The 16,050-nt window shown below is 44.6% G+C and overlaps 1 protein-coding gene across 1 annotated transcript in view; it reads right to left on the bottom strand.

The window, feature by feature from the left end:
* LOC147418545 (hydroxyproline O-galactosyltransferase GALT6-like) overlaps positions 1-8,561 on the bottom strand; it is a 46,707-nt gene extending 38,146 nt beyond the window's left edge. The window contains exons 1-2 of the mRNA XM_086506850.1: positions 7,026-8,561; positions 6,643-6,866 (exon numbers count right to left, since the gene is read on the bottom strand). Of these exons, the coding sequence (XP_086362976.1) occupies positions 6,643-6,866; positions 7,026-7,974 (1,173 nt within the window). The 5' untranslated portion in view covers positions 7,975-8,561. The remainder of the gene's footprint in view (positions 1-6,642; positions 6,867-7,025) is intronic.
* Between the last annotated feature and the right edge of the window lie 7,489 nt (positions 8,562-16,050).

Here is a 16,050-nt window from a genome sequence, read left to right as displayed (position 1 = left end):
ATGAAATCATATAGGACTCCAAGGGCTGCACAAGTAGGTGCCCGCCACTAGGCCCTGCACCCGGGTACAGAGACTGGATGATGGAAAGGGTCACTTCTAAGATTTGCATCAAGTCGAAGCATGTCGTACAGTGACACTTGCTGAAAAGTGTGTTTTAAGATAGACTCTACTGTGGGCTTGTTTCCTTTGATGAGATCTTGCTCTGGTATCTTGACCTTCTGCAAGTCCTCTACTGCTTCCATGAAAGCACCATCAATATCTGATAGAAGCGAGGTAGGTTGGCTCTTGACACTACCTGCTGGTTTGGCAGCTACTACTGGAGTTTGACTCATTTGTGTGACAGGAGATGGAAAGATTGGACCGCCAGGGAGGCTGAGGCCAAGATCAGCTCTCTGTGCCCGTGTAAGCACACCAGCCGGCTCTTCCACTTGCTTCAACCCATCTCGAGAGGCAACTACAAGCGTGGAAGGTGGGGCCTGTGGAATGGAGTTTACTTTGATGAGGTTAAGCTTTGGGAATGTAAACTCCTGTTGGTTCTAGCTTGTGCTTGCAGATGTGGACGCTCGTTGTTTTGGGCAATCCTTACTATAGTGATCCTTAGCTTCAGGGCAATGTCGACAAGGAGGGGACCCTTCTGGTAAGGGACATTTGCTCTGATAGTGTCCATACTCCCCGCACCTGTAGCACAAAATTGGCCTATTTGAGGGACGAGGTGGTCTCGACCCTTGCTGCATGGGACCGGATGCTGACGTGTAGAAGCTTTGGGGAGCTGAAAGAGTACTAGCATGATAAAAGCTGGGGGATGTAAAGTTGTTGTGCATACCTTGCATAGGAGGTGTTGTCAGCAGAGGTGGCATCGGGTTTTGATGGCTATATGGTGACACCATGTTTGATGTAGGTGCTAGCCCTTGTTGGAGAGACGGACCTAGACTTTGTTGTATCTGCTATAATCCCTTGATATAATAGCAATCCTTGTCTTCATGCCCAGACTTCTCGCAGAAGTGGCAATAAGCTCGAAGGGGACAGTCTTGTGGAGGATGTCCTGGAGAGCGACACGAGCTGCACCATACCATAGCTTTAGTCTCCTGTTGAGACCGAAGCTCTTCTAGCTCTCTCTTGATTTGATCCAAAGCCTCTAGATGTGGGGGTTTCTCCTGGCGAAGAGAGATATTTTTCTCCTCTTGAAGAGCGCGTTGTAGTTTTAGGGCTTCAAGTTCTCTATGCAAAGAAGTCAATGGATCAGCAGTACTTTCCGAAAACACAGAGGGGGTCTCTATGTGAGAGGAGTTGTTGAACAGCTTCCTAGCCCCCTCTATCCTAGTAGCAACTGCGATGAACTCCTCCAAAGTGGCGTCGGGTAGGAGACTCTCTCGAAGTTTTTGCTGCGATGTTTTGGGAAGCGCCTTCTCCACCCACTTCTTAACCATGAATTCACCGGGTTGCTAGGGAAGCTTGGCAACCAGAGACTTGGTCATAAGCTCTACAAAAGTCTCCTCTGGCTGGAGCACCAGGTTGGCCAACTCATCCAACACCTTCTCCTGGTAGTCACCTGGCCTAAAAGCTACACAGAACTGTTGTCTTAAGGCTGCCCAAGTTGCAAAATGATTTTCTGCAAACTGGTTGTACCATTTGTCTGCTAAGCCATCCAAGGTGGATGGAAAGAGTACCAAATAAGCATCTTCCCTGTTAAGACCACGACCCCTACAGAGAGATACAAACCTCCTTGCATGGTCATCAACATCTTCTGAAGAGTCCTTTGAATGTAGGGAACTTGATGTTTACCTTGGCCAAAACGCTAGCCAACGGCTCCATGGCCCCTTGCTGAGATTGTTGCTCAATAGCCTGCTGTAGCAGAATAGGAGAGAGCTTTACTGGAGAAGGTGATCTGGAAGATGTGGAATCGGATGGAGGAATGGGTGATGTCGTATGTGGAGGTATGGGTGACGAGGTTGATGGACTTCTACAAGGTAACAAGGGTCGTCTTCTATTGTAGTACTTCAAAGGGCTTAGTAGTGCGCTTTGACGCTCGATTGACTGCCTTAGATGTGTCATGCAGTGACTACCAATCCAACCGAACCTTGGGCAAGAAAACCTGTACTGGTTGAAGACAGATCTAGACTCAGGTTGAAGACAGGTCTAGACTCAAGCTAGACCCAGGACGAGGAGAGACTAGACCAGGGACGAGGACAGATTGGACCAGGCTAGAGAGACCAGACCAATTGGACCAAGGAGGGACGAGGACAGATTGGACCAGGCTAGCGAGACCAGACCAATTGGACCAGGGCGAGATAGAACCAGACCAGATGGACTAGACCAAGGACGAGGACAAATTGGACCATGCTAGAGAGACCAGACCAATTGGACTAGACCAATTGGACTAAGGCGAGAGAGGACCAGCCCAAAAGGACCAGGGCCGAGAGAGGAACAAACCACCAGGCTACACAATGCCGGGCAAAGTAGGCAAAGCTAGATAAACCCAACTAGCTTCAAGATTTGCATTTCACAGAGAGTGAGACTTCACCAAAATGAGAGCACCTGTAGAGCAGATAGTGGGTCGTGCTCTCTACAATGGGTGCTCCTCAGTGCAATGTGCGTGACAATTTCACTCGAAACAGGCTGGAAACAGGAAACAATAGACAACAACGCTCACAGACACAACAACAACAACAACAGTAGACCACACAAATGACTCGACTATCTCAAAGAACTCATACAGACTCTGGCGTGGCAGCACACTCAGCTCTAGCCCAGGACTCTCAGGTACAATGGGGGTGTCGAGGCTCAGATGTGCAGGGAGAGTGAAGAAGTGCTCTGTGTATAGACTCACTCTAAACGACTATATAAAGATAATGCCCAAAATGACCCAAACGACTACTCATATGCCCAACCATAGAGAGCCACCAACGGCTCATAAATGTCAACCATCTAAGTCTATCCCGAAACTGAGTGGTGGTGAGCTGGCCACGATGTCCACTAGGCCACCGTCCGTATCCTGCCACGTGTCGTTGTCCAGCCGAGAGAGTCCGTCCAATGTGACCCAGACCTGACCAACTTTACCAACTGTATGTCCTGTGAAAGTGAAAGTGACACTGTAGCCCTACTACACCATGCCTTTGAAGGAAGATCGACATCGGATACACGAGAACCCAAATCTTGAGAACCAAGATCTCCTAGCCTCTTATGCGGATATGGAAGGAGTTAGAGACAGGATCCTAACCTATTCTGCATTCGCATTCACATGTAGCGTGCATCCATTTCCCTCATCATTGAACCTTTGGAAAGGACTCCGGAACCAAACGTCAATCCATCAGCACCGGTAATGTTTTCACCACAGTCAATGTTCGGGAAACAGCTCATGCTACAGCAAGCAGAGTCAACACTATCTGGTATAGAGCCCAGGCTGATATTCGGCAATCGTAGTAAGGCTGGACAGTGACCCTTACACGGTGTTTGCATCGCCAACAGCACCTGCAGTACCATCAATCCCTGGTTTCGGAGAAATTTTCAATGGTGATGCATCCACAATATCAGAAGCATTCATCAGTCAGCATCAGAAGTAGAGATAGAAGTTCGACAGTTGTGCCTCGCTTTAACAGGGGTGATGTCACGTGCGCACTTCACTTGCGCCAAGTGGACACGCTTCTGCCATAGTCTAGTATCAGTCTTAGCGTAGGACCTCGCCTGGCACTTTGTGAGCCTCTGGCAGGACGTGCATGTCCAGGCCGGTCATTTCATCATGCAAGCATTTTACCGCGTGAACCACCTCTTATAAGTCATTTCATTAAAAGTGACTTTTGGAATTCTTTTTGGTAAGTTTGTTGGGAAGCTTGCCCTACCCAGCATATAATTCCTATAAATGAAACCCATTGGGCACTCAATAGAAGCAAAAGAAGCAGAGACACAGGGCAGGCACCACAGCAGACCCCCCCGGGTTTTCTCAGCAATTCAGCCCAGCGTTTTCAGCATCACAGTTCAGCGTTTTCAGCCCACAACCATCAGCGTTTCAATTTTCAGCCCTTAGCTTCGCCGGACCGCAACTCCCCGTTGCAGTTCCTCGCCGCATTGACCAACCAGCAGTAGATCAGCCTAGCGTTTCCAGTTTTCAGCCAAGACAGCCAGCGTTTTTCAGAATTCAGCAGATCAGCCTGGCAATTTCAAATTTCAGCCAGATCAGCCAGCGTTTTTGCATTTCATCCCTAGCCCGGCGAAGCGGTTGCAAATCAAGGCCGCAGTATCGCCGCAGTAGCAGTGCATCTAGCGTTTTCAGTTTTCAGCCTTGACATAATCGTCATCGACACTGTTGTCGTCGACATCGTCACCATCATCGCACGTCCCTATCTTGACGACGACACCTTCGTCATCGTCATCGCAGATCCCTATCTTGACGACGACACCTTTGTCATCGTCATCGCAGTCCCGGACTTGACGACGACAACATCGTCGTCATCGTCACAATCTCCATCGTCGTCGTCGACATAGTCGCCATCAAGTACCACAGCATCAGTACCCCCTTAGCATCAGCAAATCAACATTTAGTCATTGTATCAGCATTGTGCAAGAATAAAGAAAGTACTTGCTCTAGCAACAGAGCAAGGGGGGCCTTTGAGGATTGGGACCCGACATCCCTGTGTCGTCTCTTTTCTCTCTCTCGTCTCTCTCTTTCTTTCAGTTCGGTTCAGTTGTTGCAATTGAAGTACAATGTCCCTTGTGTTTGTGTGCGGAGTACTAGATCCGAGCAAATCCTTATTATCTTCAGCTGCACCTGACAATGGCTATAAGACTGAAGATCGATGGCGTGCTCTCTTGATCCCTGGCCGAAACCATGGAACAAGAGCTAAAGGAAGCGCATCCTCGTCATGGGGAAGTGGTCGAAGGAGCTATCCTGGAGTAAAGGAGCGAGCAGCAACAAAATATGCCAACAGCTACAGGTATCAGAAAAGTGAACCATACATCCCAGCACCGATAACTCTATAATCCAGCCTGCAGCCACTCCCAAGTAGACGAGAGCCAATCTCTAATGGAGGAGTTGGGACACTGAGGGAGTGTCTCACCATCCTCCTAATGAGGGTCACCACTAAGAAAGCATGTGAGAGAGCATGTGTGTGCACGCGTTGTTGGGTTAACGCTTGGAGAGCATCGTCTACAATTTTTTGGCACTGTTGGCATTCTGTGCAGAAGAAAAGCCAGTCAGCACTGTGTTGATAAACTGAGGCATTGCTGATTAATGGTAGCGCTCATGTTTTATATAGCAAAGCAAAAAAAAAAAAAAAAGACAACCTTACTGGCTTTATCAATGCTGGCACATTAAAATTGCAACGAAAGGAAATTATGAGGGCAGTAGGGAAATTCTAAGACAGAACTCTGCAGCAACAGCGTTCACAGAATAACATTAATGCAGCTGGTAGCTTCTTGGTCGTTGAAAGTGAGAGCAAACAAGGGCAGCATTTGTAGAGTATTGAGGCTCTCTGGTGCGGACTTCAGGCTTCAAATCATGCTCGAATGGACATGTATGCGGATGCGGTGCCTAACACATGTCCCGGCCGATATAAATGCCTTATGTGGTGCATTCATGAAAGCACATAAAGTGCTTGATGAGCTTCTTGAGACTTGAGTGCATGCAGTGAAATTGATTTGATGCAACCCATGCATTGAGCCACTAAGGGCGAGTGCGAGCTTTTGATTGTTATGCATCTATGGCATATGACGATTTGCCAGGCTTATGGCTATGAGCAACGTTCAGGCCACATATATTTGCGGTGGACTTGATGCATCTTTTGTCAATTCTCGATGTGGATCGACAGTTGATGTTGTCTATTCACTGTGTTGATTGAGCGGTTGTTCCCATCACTGGCAGTTTGAGCGTCTATGTTGATGTTGTGTTGCCCAACACTAGATAACAGACATTTCAAGCATCTGGTATGCTCAATGAAAGGTATCATACATTTCATTTCTTTTGTGATGTCATTGGTTCAGGTAGTTGTTGACAATTTCAAACTGAGAAAGGGGGCTGTTTTGTTGGAAGGGTTTTAAGCTTTTTACTTGGGTTTAATGATTGATAGAACTTTAGGTTGGTGATTTTTTATGAGTGAGTTGTCATGACTCATTATACAGTGATGATGTTTTTTAATAAACTTCATTAAATCTATTCATGGGCAAAGGGCCTTGTGACATGGTTCTTGTGCTGTCCATCGAATTTGAAATAGGTAATATGAGCAGTCAATATGGTGTGGTACACTTGTTAATTCAAATTCGGTATTATTCACTCAAAGACACCCTCATGAATTTGAAGTGTTTGCAGAAAAAAATGATGGCAACTAAAAACTAGGGAGATAATGAGACATAGTGAGGGTTGGAAAAGTCCCCTCCCCCCTCCCAAAAAAAAAAAGATGTAAAAAAGGAAAATATATTTCTGCACCAACCCAAGTACCTAAGGGTTGAGCTATTTACAATCAACCGAACTCTGAAAGAAGTTCTTCCCAAATTCACACATCGTGCAAGATGTAGAATGCACACTTGCTGACATTTATCACAAAAGACTCTGCAGCGAACCAGTCAATATGTATGATTTTAATTAAAATTTAGGAGTTTACTATTTTTAAAACCACAAATTGAGCCCTATCAAACACAAAAAAATCTTCTTACCGGTTGATATCGAAATGAGCTAACATGCTTTCCATCCACGCTCATGTGATAACCCTCTAACCCTGCTCTAACTGTCAGGATAAAAGATCGCTTTTGAACAAACGGATATCTCCAGCTCATCTCCGGTTTTTCTTTCCTTTCGATTAATCTACGAAGCCACCAAGATGGTTCATCCCCATCACCATCCTCTTGTATCCATCTTTCACAATTAAGGAGACCTTCCACTGGCAAACATGCTTGTCACATTAGCTGGGTATGAAGTGTATGTGTGTGCCTATGTATTGCATACTGCGTATGAAAATGAATGTGTGTGTGTGTGTGTGTGTGTGTGTGTGTGTGTGGGGGGGGGGGGGGGGGGGGGGGGGGGGAAGATAGGGAATTACCTTTTTCCTGATATTGAGACCGACTACCATCACAGCGCTGACTACGACCCCACAAACCCTTTGTAAATGAATTCAGCTCAATCACTGGTTTCTCGCTCCAGTCACCCTTTAATCTAGGGTTTATGTGTAAAATTCTAGATGGCTCCTCATAACCAAATGGCTTGGGACCGTGTAATTCAAACATGAACTGTGAAACCTGTGTTAACAGAGAACCAGGATTGCCAATGTGCCCAATTGTAGTTTTTGATTCATTGTGAGGACCTCGAGGTATGCCAACGACTGCAATCGATGAACCAATTGTCAGACCACAGGGAAGCTTCATATAGCCCAGAGAGTCCCTGAGTACTTGCCCTTCCATAATGATTGACTTTGGACACTCCCTTATATCCTTCTTTTCACTGATAGGAGGAGCAAAATTTGTGTGATTGGAGACAGATTCAAGCTCTTTCCATGCCTTCTTCCCTGCTCTCCATGCCAAGTTTGCAGTCTTGCGCAGACCTTTGACCCTAACATTCTTGCGATTGCCAGAAACTAATGGCACCTCGTTTCCTTGCTTGTCATCATCATTTGCTTTATAAATCGCGCTACTGTCTGTTTTAAGATCATCTCCTCCAATTTCAGTCGACTCATCGAAAGGAATGGGAAAAGGTTGAAGTACAGCTGCTACAGGTTGCACCAGTACTTCTGCATTGTTCTGACGAGTAGCTATGGCTTCATACTCTGCTTTGAGCTCTCGGGACTGGGGCCGGATGGCTGGTTTCAGATACCACTCATCACGATCTTTCTGCTCTATGACACTCCGAGGTACGCGTAGAAGCTGTGGTGTCACCAGGCTGACAAAGATCAACAGTAACAGAGCCAGGCCAAGTAGGGCTTGAGCAGAAGAAGACCTCAGCTTCACTTTCAGGTGAGCTTTGAAGGAATTGTAAGCTCTCCCTATCTGAGACATGGTGATGCGACAAAGAATAGCGATTTGCTCAAAATCTGCCTGTGGAGGCCACAAGGTAGATTTTACCTTTTAGCCTCCACAGTCAGGATTTTGCCCTGAACAAGACAACGGTGGTCTTGCTCAAGTCTACCTTCGAGAAGAACTGGTGCTCATCCAAGGAGGGATAAGCCTTGCTCGGATTCTATAAAGGGAGGGTTAAGCCTTGCTCTGATTCTACCGCCATGTTGACTTTGTACCAGGTGCTGATACCCCAGATAATTCTGACGGAATTGAAGTCAAAAAGGCAGGCATGGAGGCAGAAGAAGAGTGATGATGCACCTACCTTGCAAGCTCGTAAAGAGAAACAGAGATTTTGCAAGCCGCCCACGATTGGAAAGAGGAATGATTTATTAGGGGAAGGAGCGCTCCTGAGCTGATGGGTTCTGCTACTTTTTTGCTTTTTTTTCGGTGCTTTCTTGGCCTTCAACCGTTAAGGAATTTGCACGTTCTGCTTGAGTGGTTGTCGGCATCAACAAAGAGGTGCTCAGATTCTGATGCCCACCAAGGGATTTTCTTTACGCAGGTAGGCATGTAGCAAGTGCGCGCATACAAAAGTATTCGGCATCTGCCCGTTTTTCTTCTAATAATAATTATCGCGAATTTTCATGCAAAATCGTGCTTTCTTTAATCGTTGTTACAGTTTATGTTGCTGTTTTGGCGCTCGTTTTTTGTGTGGGGTCAACTCGATCATGGAGCACAAAAGGCACTCCATCACTCCCTCATTCTTCACCACAGCTGTCTCCTTAACACTTCCAAAGTTTCTACAATCATCACAACTTCGGACACAGCAGCGTTGTCGTCGTCATTGTCGTCGTGTCCTACGTTAGGATTTGACGTACATCTGCTCTTTTTTAGGCAATTTATCTATCATGCGAATGTAAATATTTTCATGAGTATGCCAGTAGAAGGGCTTGTCTAAAGATTGCACTTTTTAAGGGAAGAGAAGTAAAATAGGGTATGTTGCCAGTAGAAGGGCTTGTCTAAAGATTGCACTTTTAAAGGGAAGAGAAGTAAAATAGGGTATGTTGCACAATGGAAGGGAGTACATTAAGTTGCCCATCTATTTTAAAGAACACCCACATGTTATGGCATTGAAAATGGGAAAGTAGTATGTAAACTAGAAGTGTCTTATAGTACTCATGTATTTCCAAAAGTGTAGTGGAGCATGTTTTTACCTCCACAAAAGCTTCTAAATATTAAATCTACCAATATTCCTTACCAAACTCATTGCCTTCTTATAGTCTTCACCAAACACGTTACTTCATTAGAAAAATTGACACATAATTTTTGTGTTACAATTATCAGAAGGGAAAAATGAAATTATGCCCTTCCATAGCAAATGGTACTACTTCTCAACATCTGTATTTTGAAAGAATAGGGAGCCCTTCATCTCATTCAGAAGTCCACAAATTCTCTTCCTGGGGTAAAGGAGCCAGTTCAAAGATTAGGGACCCGTTAATCCCCAATAAGAGAACTTAAAGCGCATGAGTTTAGAACCAACTCTCAATGGGTAGTTCCATGGATAGCGAAGTTGGACTGCAATCTAAGACATTGGATTCATGTTCGATCTTAGTTGGTGATGTCGTACCTAAACTCCCCCTTGGCAGTGTTGCAATCGGTACCCATGTTTGTAACACAACAGTCATTCTGCACCAATGTACTCCCTATTGGAGACCCCATAAGTAGGCATATGGTGTGAGATTCTAACCTACCTCACCTTCCAGCCTCTTGTCCCTTATATAGGCAAACCCCCAAGGTTGGTTCTGTTTTCCAAGTGGCACCTTCCTCAAGTCTGTCTTTCCACGTGACTAATGCCGAGTACATAAATCGTGATAATCGAGAATGCGCTCAGGTTCATGCACCTGGGTTGGAGGTTCAAGGAAATCAACCAAAATCCGTTGGTCAATGAGATTGTCGCCCCTATGCAAGCGTTTACGTAAACAGCTTACATGAAAAACCGGATGAATACGAGAGTGGGAACTAAAGAGAGTTTGTGAACCATATCTCCAACTCGCTTGAATATCTTAAAAGGCCCACAATATTGTTACCATATACATGTGGTAGTGATGTGTGTGAACACACTAGGACCGTCGGGGCATTTTTTCCCTCTTTAGGAGGTTTTTTCCCCCGTGCATTGTATATACGCCCATCACTCTAGGGCTATCTATCTTTCCATTGCACACTAAGTAACACACTCTCTATTGTGTGCCTTGAGCTTCCTTCGTCTTCTCCAAGTTGTGTGTGTTTCTCTGCAACCCTAATTCCAACAATTGGTATCAGAGCAGGTCACGTCCTCCCGGGCTTAGTCGCCAGCTGCTCCAGCACACGCCTGCTCACTTTCTCCGATTTCAGTGAGATTTGGCAAGCGTTTCGGCCTCTGTTTCCACTACAGGCAGTACTGCACAGGCTATTTCGTCATTTTGTGCAGAGTTTCTGTCAGTGCCGTTTTCTGCATAACAGGTGCCTTATAGTCTTCTACGGTTTGTGCTATATAGCACAGGTTGTTCCCGCTCCATTTCTCTTATTTTCGAGCAGTTTTCACATCAGGTGCAGCATTTACCATGGCTGACAACAATAACACAGATGTGTTCAAGATGTTTGTTGCTGAGGACAGGTTGGATGGGGACAACTACCCTATGTGGGCTTATATGATGTAACATGTTCTTGTGTCAAAGGGTGTCTGGAACATTGTGCAGGGCATTGATGTACGTCCTGGTTCTGAGGATGTAGGCGATGTTGAGGATGTTGCAGGTCTTGTTGCAAGGATTGCAGCTGTCAGAGTTGTTTTTCCTACAGCAGAACAAGCTCGTTGGGATGTTAAGGATGCGCAGGCTCATGCATTGATTGCGTTGTCTGTGAAGCGCAACATTGTTCCTCACATCCGTTCAGCAAAATCTGCAAAACAGGCTTGGGATATTCTAGCAGGTCTTTATGCAAGCCGCAATGAGGCTAAAATTGCTTTGCTGCGTAAAGAGCTGGAGTCGAAGATTATGCATGAGGAAATCCAGAAGTTGTCAAGTTTGATGCATTATGCACATTGCTGTTGCAAGAGTCACTTTCTAGAAAAAACAGGACTAGGCAACGTGCAGTTGAACAGGCTTTTATTGCTTCTCAAAGAAAGGGTGGTAACAGTAATGCATCCACTTCTTATGGTTCTGTTGCGAGTGGCAAAAATTCTGTTCCTAATGCTTTTGTTGGCAGCACTTCGTCTGTCAATTCTGGTGATAAGGGCAAAAAGAAGATGCGTTGCCATTATTGTAAAGCCAATGATCACTTGATCAAGTCGTGTCCTAAGTTGAAGGCCAAAGAGGCTAAGAAGAAAGAGGGTGGTTCCACTGCAAATGATGGTTCCACTACAAATGCATCCATTGTTGAGTCTTCTGTGAAAGAAGACTGTAATGCTGATGTTGATGCAGAATGGGCATTTAGCGTAGAGTGCACTTACAATCCTGCTATCCATGATGCATGCTTGTCAGTTGCTGCAGATTCACATGTGTGGTATTTCGACAGTGGTGCTACAAAGCACATTACCTCACATCGTGAATTGTTTACCTCTCTCGAGTATGTCCCTCATGGGAATTCAGTCACTTGTGCCAACAACACCTCTTATCCAGTTTAGGGACTTGGAAAGATTGTGCTCATTGCTGCTAATGGCAGTTCCTTCACATTTGTTGATGCACTTTATGTACCTGGGATCAAGAAGAATCTCTTGTTTGTATCCGCACTTGCTAGACTTGGACTTGTAGTCAAATTTGTGGATGATAGATGTACAGTTCATGATCTCAGTTTTGGTGATGAAATTGTTGCATCTGGGCTTTTGTGTCGTGGGCTGTATAAGCTCACTTTGTATGACAAGTGTGGATAAAATTTTGCAAATGCCATTGCAGATTCAAGGGCTAATTCAGATGCAAAACTTTGGCATGCACGTTTTGGTCATCTGAATTTTGCCAGTTTGCTGCGTTTGCAGAAATCTGATATGGTTGCTTCTTTGCCGCCTCTTGAAGCACCGGTCAAACATGTTTGTGAAGGCTGTATTTTGGGTAAGATGCAGCGTTCTAAATTTCCAAAGGATGGTTCAGTTTGGGCCACATGCAAGTTGCAGCTTGTGCATAGTGATGTTTGTGGGCCCATGCAAACTCCATCCTTGGGCAATTACCTGTACTTTGTGACTTTCATTGATGATTACTCTAGGCATGCATGGGTATTTCCGCTTAAAGCAAAGTTCGAAGTTTTTATGTGCTTCAAACAATTTCTGGCTATGGCTGAAAATGTCTCGAAATGTACTATGGGCACCCTCCGTTCCGATCGAGGGGGGGAGTATATGTCTCATGAATTTAATGCATTTCTGGCTAGTCGTGGGATAAAACACCAATGTACAGTGCCTTATACACCTCAGCAAAATGGTGCTGTTGAGAGAAAAAACAGGTCAGTGACGGAAATGGCATTATGTATGGTCAAAAGTCAAGCTTTGCCGCATTCTTTTTGGCTTGAGGCTATCATGTGTGCCACTTATGTACTTAACAGGTGTCCTACGAAAGCTTTGGAGTCTATTACTCCATATGAAGCATGGCATGATAGAAGGCCTTCTATTGAGCACATGCGTGTTTTTGGCTGTTTGGCATGTGCTTTGGTGCCACAAGTGCAGCGCAGAAAATTGGATGATAAGGCTGTCAAATGTATTTTTGTTGGTTATAGTGCTGAAAGCAAAGGTTACAGGTTGTATCATCCGCAAACAAAAAGTATTCTGGTTTCACGGGATGTAGTGTTTGTGGAAGATTCTGTCCAGCCCTTGCTGTCATGTACTAGAGACAGTAATGTAAGCTCACAGGACATTTATGACACTTTGTTGCCTCTTTTCAGTGGTGGAAATACGAATGTAAGTTCCAATGAGGCAAATGTACAGCCTATGGGGGTTTCTGAAAATGTTTTAGATCAGCCTATTACTGATGCAGATGTACATGATGTACTTGATGAGGAAAGGGCTGAAAATGAGTAGGCTAGAGGTATGCCAAAATGGATGGTGCACACTTTGCGTGACAGTAAATTGGATGCACCTTTGTCTAGTCATACTCGTTCAGGCTCTCTCCATGCATCTTATGCATCAGATTGTTATGCTTTGGCTGTGTCTAGCTTACATGATGTTGAGGAGCCTCTGACTTTTGATGAAGCACAAAATTCAGAAAATTGGATGGTTGCCATGCAATCAGAATATGATGCACTTATAGAAAATGACACATGGACTTTATGTGATTTGCCTCCTGGCAAAAAGGCCATTGGTACGAAGTGGGTTTACAATTTGAAACGTAAGGCGGATGGTGAGATCGATCGCCATAAGGCTCGACTTGTTGCAAAGGGTTATGCACAGCAAAAAGGCATAGATTATGAAGAGACTTTTGCTCCCACTTGTTTTATGACTACTGTGCGTTTTCTATGTGCATTGGCAGCTCATTTTGGTTGGGCTGTACATCAATCAGACATTGTTACTGCTTTCTTGAATGGTGACATATTTGAGGAAGTTTATGTAACGCAGCGTCGCGGTTTTGTCATAAAAGGACAAGAGGACAAAGTGTGAAAATGTAACAAGGCTTTGTATGGGTTGAAGCAATCTCCTCGTGCTTGGTATGAGAAAGCTGACACTCATTTGGTCAAACAAGGCTTTCGTAACAGTCCAACAGAAAGCACATTGTATGTAAAGCGTGAGGGTGATGTACTTCTCATTGTGGCTCTTTATGTTGATGATTTGCTGATCACTGGACCAAATGAGAGACATATTGCTGAATTTAAGGCTGATTTGAATGCTACTTTCAAGATGAAAGATTTGGGGCTGTTGCATCATTACTTGGGTATACAGTTTAAGCAGTGTGATGGTGGTATTGCCTTGTGTCAGAAAAGTTACATAGAGACATTGCTATGTAAGTTTGGACTTGAGGATTGCAAACCTATTGCCACCCCCATGGAAACAGGTTTGAAGTTGAGTCTACATGATGCTGGCGATCCTGCTGATGTCACTCTTTACCAAACTGTTGTTGGCTGCTTCATTTATGTATGAAACATGAGGCCGGATATTCAGTTTGCAGTCTCACAGGTCAGCAGATTTATGCATAGCCCAGGGTCTAAGCATTGGCAGGCTTTCAAGAGGATTTTCCGCTACCTTAGTGGCACTTTACATCTTGGCTTGTTTTATCCCAAGGGGGGATCATTGCCGCCAGACTTACATGCTTTTTTGGACTCCGGTTGGGTTGGTTGTTTTGACACGCGAGTGTCCACAAGTGGTTTTTGTTTCATGCTTGGCAGTTCATGTATATCATGGTTGAGCAAGAAGCAACCTACTGTGGCCACTTCGAGTTGTGAGGCTGAGTATAGGGCAGTCTTCACAGCTACGGTTGAGTATGTATGGCTCAGATGCCTTATGGCTGATTTGGGTGTTGGACAGGACACTGCCAACACTATCTACACTGACAGTCAGAACGCATTGGCAGTTGCGAGGAACCCAGTTTTTCATGCTCGCACAAAGCACATTGAGGTGCATTACCACTATGTCACGGAGAGGCTCTCAGCAGGAGAGATCAGCTTGGCTTATGTGCCAACACAAGACAATCTTGCAGATCTTTTCACAAAGGCATTGTCTCGTGAGAAGCTTGAAGCTTTCCGCAAAGCTTTGGGCTTACTCCTCTTTGTGGACTGATCTTGTCCTCAGGGCATGGCACTTCCCTTTACTCACATGCCAGCTCTCGTTCACAGCATCACTCCAGGGGGGATTTGTTACCATATACATGTGGTAGTGATGTGTGTGAACACACTAGGACCGTCGGGGCATTTTTTCCCTCTTTAGGAGGTTTTTTCCCCCGTGCATTGTATATACGCCCATCACTCTAGGGCTATCTATCTTTCCATTGCACACTAAGTAACATACTCTCTATTGTGTGCCTTGAGCTTCCTTCGTCTTCTCCAAGCTGTGTGTGTTTCTCTGCAACCCTAATTCCAACAAATATCTCGGAGATAATTTAGGTGTTGGCCTAGTTTCAGAATTTTGGAATGCTCAAGCACACGTAGAAATACATCTTCCCCTTCCATGAAGATTACCTGCCAACATTTCTCATCAACATACTTTTTGTATCTATCATGTGCATGTTGAACATTTCAACGAGCAAGTTTCAACATACCCATGTGGTATTGGAGAAAATCCTTGACCTGCTGAAGTTTCTCAATTGCCAACCTCACCATAACTGGTGATCTAGGTTAAAAACCATACATAAGCATGAAAGGACTAAATCCAGTCGTCGCATGCTTGACACTATTGTAAGCAAATTTTAGAGTAAGGAGATAATTTTTCCAATCGGATTGCTTTTGCTAACGTATGCTCTTAGCATATCCTTTAACACGTTTAGTCTGACCATCCATTCCTAGATTGTTTGTAGATATTGAGTTTTGTACCCATCATTTAAACACATCCCTCCAAAAATGATTGTTAAACTTGGGATCATGATCACTCCCAATATTATTGGTTGGGCAACCTGTATTACCTTACAGATTGTCAATGCATAACTTAGCTAACTTTGGAGTTGCAATTGTGGACTTGGTTGTTTAATAATTTGTAAAGTTTAATCAACCGATCTACTACCACCCATATTGAGTCATGACCTCGTACAGTGGTTGGTAAACCCACAATGAAATTCATAGAAATACTTTTCCATTTATAGTTGGAAATCTCCAAAGAGTGCAAGAGACCTCCTGCTTTTAGGCGCTCCTCTTTATGCACTTGACATTTTTGGCAATGTCAGATATAGTCTTGAATATACTCGTATAAACCTAGCCAGTAAAATTATTGTCGTACAAGTGCATAAGTTTCTTTATTTCTCGGTGCCCTACAGGACTATCATGACATTCATAAACTAAATTTCTACATAGGTCGGTATACAAACTCTCCCCTTGTGGATTAGATACTTATCATATATGGAAAAATTCTTCCATGTATGCAGCTCATCACTCAAAAGAGGAGAATAGAGAGAAAAAAACACTGCCAGCATTGGAGTGAGA

This window comes from Adiantum capillus-veneris, chromosome 30 (genome assembly GCF_014529385.1).
Source record: "Adiantum capillus-veneris isolate H3 chromosome 30, ASM1452938v2, whole genome shotgun sequence".
In the NCBI taxonomy this organism is placed as follows: domain Eukaryota; kingdom Viridiplantae; phylum Streptophyta; class Polypodiopsida; order Polypodiales; family Pteridaceae; genus Adiantum; species Adiantum capillus-veneris.
Note: the sequence above shows the minus strand (reverse complement) of the source record. Positions and strands in the feature narration are given on the sequence as shown.